The sequence below is a fragment of the Fundulus heteroclitus genome, unplaced genomic scaffold (genome assembly GCF_011125445.2).
Source record: "Fundulus heteroclitus isolate FHET01 unplaced genomic scaffold, MU-UCD_Fhet_4.1 scaffold_122, whole genome shotgun sequence".
NCBI classification, from domain to species: Eukaryota; Metazoa; Chordata; class Actinopteri; order Cyprinodontiformes; family Fundulidae; genus Fundulus; species Fundulus heteroclitus.
The window spans coordinates 334,199-341,491 of record NW_023396534.1 but is presented as its reverse complement, the minus strand read 5'-3'; the positions used below and the strand labels follow the sequence as shown (position 1 = coordinate 341,491).

The 7,293-nt window shown below is 43.8% G+C and overlaps 1 protein-coding gene and 1 pseudogene across 1 annotated transcript; both read left to right on the top strand.

Moving 5' to 3' along the window:
• Window positions 1-275: 275 nt before the first annotated feature.
• Window positions 276-4,287, top strand: LOC105923465 (annotated as a pseudogene).
• Window positions 4,288-5,294: 1,007 nt separating this feature from the next.
• On the top strand, window positions 5,295-6,503 carry LOC118558326 (NLR family CARD domain-containing protein 3-like; the record flags this gene model as incomplete). The annotated part of the gene is made up of 2 exons (XM_036128841.1): window positions 5,295-5,903; window positions 6,108-6,503. Coding segments are annotated over 2 exons (1,005 nt in total), but the record flags the coding sequence as incomplete, so codon positions are not given.
• Between the last annotated feature and the right edge of the window lie 790 nt (window positions 6,504-7,293).

Here is a 7,293-nt window from a genome sequence, read left to right as displayed (position 1 = left end):
TCTGCTGCTTCCTGGCTCCATGTCAGACTAACAGTGGATCACATTTCCACGACCTGCTGGGAAATAGCTGGTAGAGCCAGTCTGACCCATCAAGACTTGGTTCCTGTGTGCGTTGTGAGAGCAGTTCAGCAGGGAAGGAAAGCTTCATCATGTGGTTGGTGGAACCAAGCTGAGCTGAAGTGGACCATCAGAGGTTCTGCTGGTTCTTAGTGGATCAGCAGGAACATTAAACATCTCCAACTACCTGGATCCTCTGGTTCTCTGCTCACATCCAGATGTTCTTCATGGACCTCTACCTTCTGATTATCTCTGTGTGGACAGATATAATGTGAGCTCACTGGCTCAGGGTAACATAAGCCACTCTAACTATAAGCTTTGTCAAAAAGAAAAGTTTTAAGCTTAGTCTTAAAAGTAGACAGGGTGTCTGCCTCAAGGACCAAAACTGGGAGTTGGTTCCACAGGAGAGGAGCCTGATAGCTAAAGGATCTGCCTCCCATTCTACTTTTAGAGTAATAGTAATATCATCTTTTTTTCTCATTGAAACATACATTACAACGAAAATTGTTCTCTGCTTTTAACCCATCCCCTTGGGGAGCAGTGGGCTGCCATGTGCGGCGCCCAGGGAGCAATCTGGGGTTAAGTGGGGACGTCGTGGCCAAGTGGTTAGAGCAGAGCGTTTGCACTCAGAGAAGGATGCAAGTACCCGGTTCGATCCCCAGCGCCGGCACTCTGGATCCCTGAGCAAAACGCTTAACCCCAGATTGCTCCCCGGGCGCCGCACAGTGGCAGCCCACTGCTCCCCAAGGGGATGGGTTAAAAGCAGAGAACACATTTTGTTGCTTTGTACTTGTGACAGTGCAATGACAAAGGGGTTGAATTCTATTCTATTAAGTCTCCCACACCGGAATTCGATCCCACGATCTCTTGCATGCAAAGCCTGTACTTTGTGTCTGAGCTACTATAAAGAAACACTAGGAACCACCAGTAGACCCGCAGTCTGAGAGCGAAGTGCTCTGTTAGACACAGAAGGGGTAATTAGAGCTCTGATAGTTGAAATTATATAATATTAGGACTTTAGACATTAGAAGAAGAATTTTAAATTTTATTCTTGATTTAACAGGAAGCCAATGAAGGGAAGCTGAAATTGGAGAAATATGATCCCTCTTGTTGATTTTCATCAGAACTCTTGCTGCAGCATTTTGGATCAGCTGAAGACTTTGAACTGCATTTTGTGGACTTCCTGATAGTAAAGAATTACAATAGTCCAGCCTTGAAGTAACAAATGCATGGACTAGTTTTTCAGCATCACTCCTGGACAGAATCTTTCTAATTTTGGTGATATTCCTGAGGTGAAAAAAGGAAACTCTGGAAGCCTGTTTAATATGGGATTTAAATGACATGTCTTGGTCAAAAATAACCCCAAGATTTTTTACTTTATCACCATATACCAAGTTAATGCCATCCAGATTAAGTGATTGATTAAGAAGTTTATGTTTTGAGGACTCTAGTCCAAAGATCACAACTTCTGTCTTGTCAGAATTTCAATGCAGGAAATTTAAAGTCATCCAGCTTTTGATGTCATCAAGACATGACTGAAGTCGAAGTAACTGATTGGATTCATCTGGATTTATGGATAAATATAGCTGAGTGTCATCAGCATAACAATGGAAATTAATCCCATGCTGTCTGATAATTTTGCCTATCGGAAGCATATATATAGTAAAGAGAATTGGCCCAAGGACTGAACCCTGTGGTACTCCACAAGTGACCCTAGAGTTTGAGGAAGATTTATTATTAACATGAACAAACTGGAATCTGTCCGACAGATAAGATTTAAACCAGCCTAATGCTTTCCCCTCAATCCCTACAGTATGTTCAAGTGTTTGTAGGAGAATATTGTGATCAACTGTATCAAATGCAGCACTGAGATCTAACAGGACAAGTATAGACACAAGTCCATTATCTGAGGCCATGAGAATATCATTAGTGACCTTCACCAGAGCTGCTTCAGTGCTATGATGAGCTCTGAAGCCTGACTGAAACTCCTCAAGTAGGTCATTGCTTTGTAAATGTTCACAAAGTTGATTAGCAACTACTTTCTCAAGAATTTTAGATAAGAAAAGAAGATTAGATATAGGTCTGTAATTTATTAACTCATCTTGATCCAGAGAATGTATCTTAAGTAAAGGTTTAATAACAGCTACTTTAAAAGCCTGTGGTACATATCCATTTACTAAGGATAGATTAATCATGTCTAAAATAGTGCCACTGATCAAAGGAAATATCTCTTTAAACAACTTGGTTGGGATTGCATCTAACATACAGGTAGAAGGTTTAGATGAAGCTAAAATTTTAGATAGCTCAGAAAGCTCTACTGCTTCTAAACAGTTCAAACATTGTGCAGGTTCTAAAGATTCCTCCAATGCTGCCTCACTTACTGAGGATGAGGTAATCATGTTTGGGAAATGCCAATTATTTTATTTTTAATGGAGTCAATTTTATTTATGAAGAATCCCATAAAATCATTACTGCTAAGAGCTAAGGGAATGGATTGATCAACAGAGCTGTGGCTCTGGGTAAGTTTGGCAACTGTACTAAAAAAAAATCTAGGATTATCTTTATTCTCCTCAATTAATGATGAAAAATATGCTGCTCTAACTCTGTGAGGGGTCTTTTTATACAACAATAGACTGTCTTTCCAGATTAGGTAAGATTCCTCATGGTGTGTAGAGCGCCATTTTGTCTCCGATTTCCTAACATTGTGCTTCAAGGAACGCAGCTCTGAATTAAACCAGGGAGTCAGCTTCCTCTGAATAATCACCTTCTTTTTAAAGGGAGCTACATTGTCTAATGCAGGACGCAATGAGGAAGTCATACCGTTAACAAAGTCATCTTACTGCAAGAGGTATGGAGTGAGAAGGACTTTCTCTACTTGAAAACGAAGCTGGCCTCTACTCATCGTAACTCTCATTACTTCAAATGCGGAGTCACAGGAAGTGGCCATTCTTTCCAAACTCCAAATCCTTGACATGTCCCTTTATCGCTACTCTTTGAACGGTTACCTTTACATGGCTCACCATGGGGACTGGTTTGGAGGCAAAGCCGTTGGAATGGCCATTCTGAATCTGGCGGCCCTGACTGCAAACGTCTATGTCACACAACTGTATGCAGAATTCAGCAGAGAGAAGGAGTCTTACCTCTCCAACAGAGTGGTCCAGACCTGGGAGCCGCAGCAGTTCATCCGCCATACGTCTACAGGAGCAGATGTGGTCATTGTGGGAGGTGACATCAAGATGCGCCCTCAAGACCTCGGCTGCAGACTACTGATGTCTTACACTGGACTGAGGGACTCTTGTGTAGAAACAGCTAAATTTGATGGGTGTGAAAATGGTATGACTTTGTTTGCAGATGACCTCTTCATCAGTAAAAATTAGCTCGTCCCCTTTGAGAAAGGTATTTGGATTGACTACATCTTGTTCAAGGGTTCCTCCAAAGCCGCCGTTTATTGTGATTTCATGTCCACCACCAAAGGCTCCGTTCCTGGCCATCTTCTCCCATATTCTGATCAGGAGGCTCTCACTGCCGAGTTACCGCAAGAATCTCACATTCCAGGTCAGACTGGAAGTGACAAGACTCAGGACACTCTTGCAGAGAAGCTAGCTGAGCTGGTTGACACTCTAACCGAGGCACGCACAGACGTCAAAATGGGCTTGCACTGTGCTGAGAGGATGCGCTACACCGCTGCACACACTGGATTGATGGACTTGGCTCTGCTCTTCCTGGAGCTGGCCATAGCAGCGGTTCCCTGCTTCGCTCTGGGAGCCCAGCAACCTTTCCCTCGTATATCCTTCTACCTGCTGGCCGCCCTGTGCTTATCTATCCTGTTGATCGCCTCTCTGCTGTACATCTTTTATACCATGGAGCTGAAGTCTCTCCAGGGGGCAGAAGAACAGATGAGGCTGGCTGAAGGTAGTCTGCAAGAAAAGCTCAGAGGTTTCCCTATAGGTCAGCCTCACAATGTTCCACAGAGGGACAACAGCCCAGTGCTTTGGATCCAGAGGAATAACTATAAGTTATAAGTTATGCTATAAGTAGAAGCTTATAGCAAAAAGGCTTTGAAGTCAGCTTTAGTCTGCTCCTCTAAATATGCTTTTGAGTTTAAGAATAAGGCCCCAGAATGAACTGTGAGTATGAAACCTTTCTGAAAGTAGTGCAGACACACGCTTTGATATTTTTATACTTTTATAAAGTCATCTGCAGGTTTTTTATTTCGTCTTCCTCTTGTTGACTTATTTGTATCGTGTTCATTTGATGCTCAGTTTTTTGCTTTAAGGACTTTTACTGTGAAGCTCTTGGTGATTTCATCTGTGAAAACTGCTGGATGAATATTTACTTCCTTCCTAATTGTTCTGGTTCCTCCACAGAGTGGACCAGCAGAACTCAGAGGTTCCCAGAGGTCCGTCTGCCCGGCAGCATCAAACCCAGCTGGACTCCATATTTATGGTCTGTACATGTACAACAACTACTTTTCCATCGGTTCTGTTCAGTCGTCTCCATGCTGGACTCTGTGGACCAGTGTACCGTCAGTCTGTCCAACATGGTTCTGATGTTTGGATCCATGATCTCAGTCTGATGTGTCCTTCATATATTATTCTGTTCCAGCTGCTGGAGGACAACATTGTCACTTTTGTGAAGAAGGAGCTGAAGAAGATCCAGAAGGTTCTGAGTCCAGATGACCCAGACTGCTCAGAGAGTCAGAGAGATGATGAGGAGGTGTTGGAAGGTGAGGATGAAGAGCAGAGGAGGAGCAGCAGAGAGGCACTGATGAAGATCACTCTGAACTTCCTGAGGAGGATGAAGCAGGAGGAGCTGGCTGACCGTCTGCAGAGCAGTAAGAGGATTTCTATAAAGATTTAACCTGATGGATAAATCACACATTTACTGATGTCTGAAGAGACGGAATCACATTTATTCACATCATCTTCAGAAGATCATTTGGTTTCCTTCCTGATTTCACTTTTTGTGTTCATTTAGAACATCCTGCTGCAGTTTGTCAACAACAACTTAAATCTGGTCTGAAGGAGAAGTTCCAGTGTGTGTTTGAGGGGATCGCTAAAGCAGGAAGTCCAACCCTTCTGAACCAGATCTACACAGAGCTCTACATCACAGAGGGAGGGACTGGAGAGGTCAATGATGAACATGAGGTCAGACAGATTGAAACAGCATCCAGGAAACCACACAGACCAGAAACAACCATCAGACAAGAAGACATCTTTAAAGTCCCACCTGGAAGAGATCAACCAATCAGAACAGTGATGACAAAGGGAGTGGCTGGCATTGGGAAAACAGTCTTAACCCAGAAGTTCACTCTGGACTGGGCTGAAGACAAAGCCCACCAGAACATCCACTTCATATTTCCATTCACCTTCAGAGAGCTGAATGTGCTGAAAGAGAAAAAGTTCAGCTTGGTGGACCTTGTTCATCACTTCTTTACTGAAACCAAAGAAATCTGCAGCTTTGAACACTTCCAGGTTCTGTTCATCTTTGATGGTCTGGACGAGAGTCGACTTCCTCTGGACTTCCAGAAGCAGGAGATCCTGACTGATGCTACAGAGTCCACCTCAGTGGATGTTCTGCTGACAAACCTCATCAGGGGGAAACTGCTTCCCTCTGCTCGCCTCTGGATAACCACACGACCTGCAGCAGCCAATCAGATCCCTCCTGAGTGTGTTGGCATGGTGACAGAGGTCAGAGGGTTCACTGACCCACAGAAGGAGGAGTACTTCAGGAAGAGATTCAGAGATGAGGAGCAGGCCAGGAGGATCATCTCCCACATGAAGACATCAAGAAGCCTCCACATCATGTGCCACATCCCAGTCTTCTGCTGGATCACTGCTACGGTTCTGGAGGACGTGTTGGAGACCAGAGAGGGAGGAGAGCTGCCCAGCACCCTGACTGAGATGTACATCCACTTCCTGGTGGTTCAGACCAAAGTGAAGAAGGTCAAGTATGATGGAGGAGCTGAAACAGATCCACACTGGAGTCCAGAGAGCAGGAAGATGATTGAGTCTCTGGGAAAACTGGCTTTTGATCGGCTGCAGAAAGGAAACCTGATCTTCTATGAATCAGACCTGACAGAGTGTGGCATCGATATCAGAGCAGCCTCATTGTACTCAGGAGTGTTCACACAGATCTTTAGAGAGGAGAGAGGAGGGCTTATCCAGAACAAGGTGTTCTGCTTTGTCCATCTGAGTCTTCAGGAGTTTCTGGCTGCTCTTCATGTTCATCGGACCTTCATCAATCATGGTCGCAACCTGATGGAAGAAACACAAACATCTAAGAAGTTTTTATTTTCTAAGAAACCTAAACCAAAGTCTTTTCACCAGAGAGCTGTTTATCAGGCCTTACAGAGTCCAAATGGACACCTGGACTTGTTCCTCCGTTTCCTCCTGGGACTTTCACTGCAGACCAATCAGAGACTCCTACAAGGTCTGCTGACACAGACAGGAAGTAGCTCACAGACCAATCAGGAAACAGTTCAGTACATCAAGGAGAAGATCAGTGAGAATGTGTCTGCAGAGAAACGCATCAATCTGTTCCACTGTCTGAATGAACTGAATGATCGTTCTCTAGTGGAGGAGATCCAACAGTCTCTGAGTTCAGGAAGTCTCTCCACAGATAAACTGTCTCCTGCTCAGTGGTCAGCTCTGATCTTCATCTTAGTGTCATCAGCAGAAGATCTGGATGTGTCCTCCCGCCTCAAAGAACTGGACCTGAGCAACAAGCCCCTGCAGGATTCAGGAGTGAAGCTTCTCTCTGCTGGACTGGAGAGTCCAAACTGGAAACTGGAAACTCTCAGGTACAAAGTTCTCCGTCCTGTTGAAACCAGATTTCTATCCATTACCTGGTAAAACATGATGGAAATGTTATTCCCTGTGAACACAAACCAGGCACAGATTCACCATATAGGAGTGATTTTTATAGGTTTTTTTTGTGCCCCATTAAAGAATTAAACATTTCCAGGACCTCCGACAACAAAATGTGTCAGAAATGTAACTTTTATTGTTTTCTCTTATAATGCATTAAAGCAGTCTCTTTGAAGATTATGCAGAATTTAAAATTAAAATACAATATAAAACAATGGTCCATGCATCGGCGTTGCAGGACCCATCACTAACATTTACAATGCAGACTAACTTGGCCTTAGAACATTAGCTAAGATTACTGTATTGACGTTGTATCATTTTCTCAGATTCACTAAGTGGTTGGGTTGCTTTAACCTGTTCATTACAC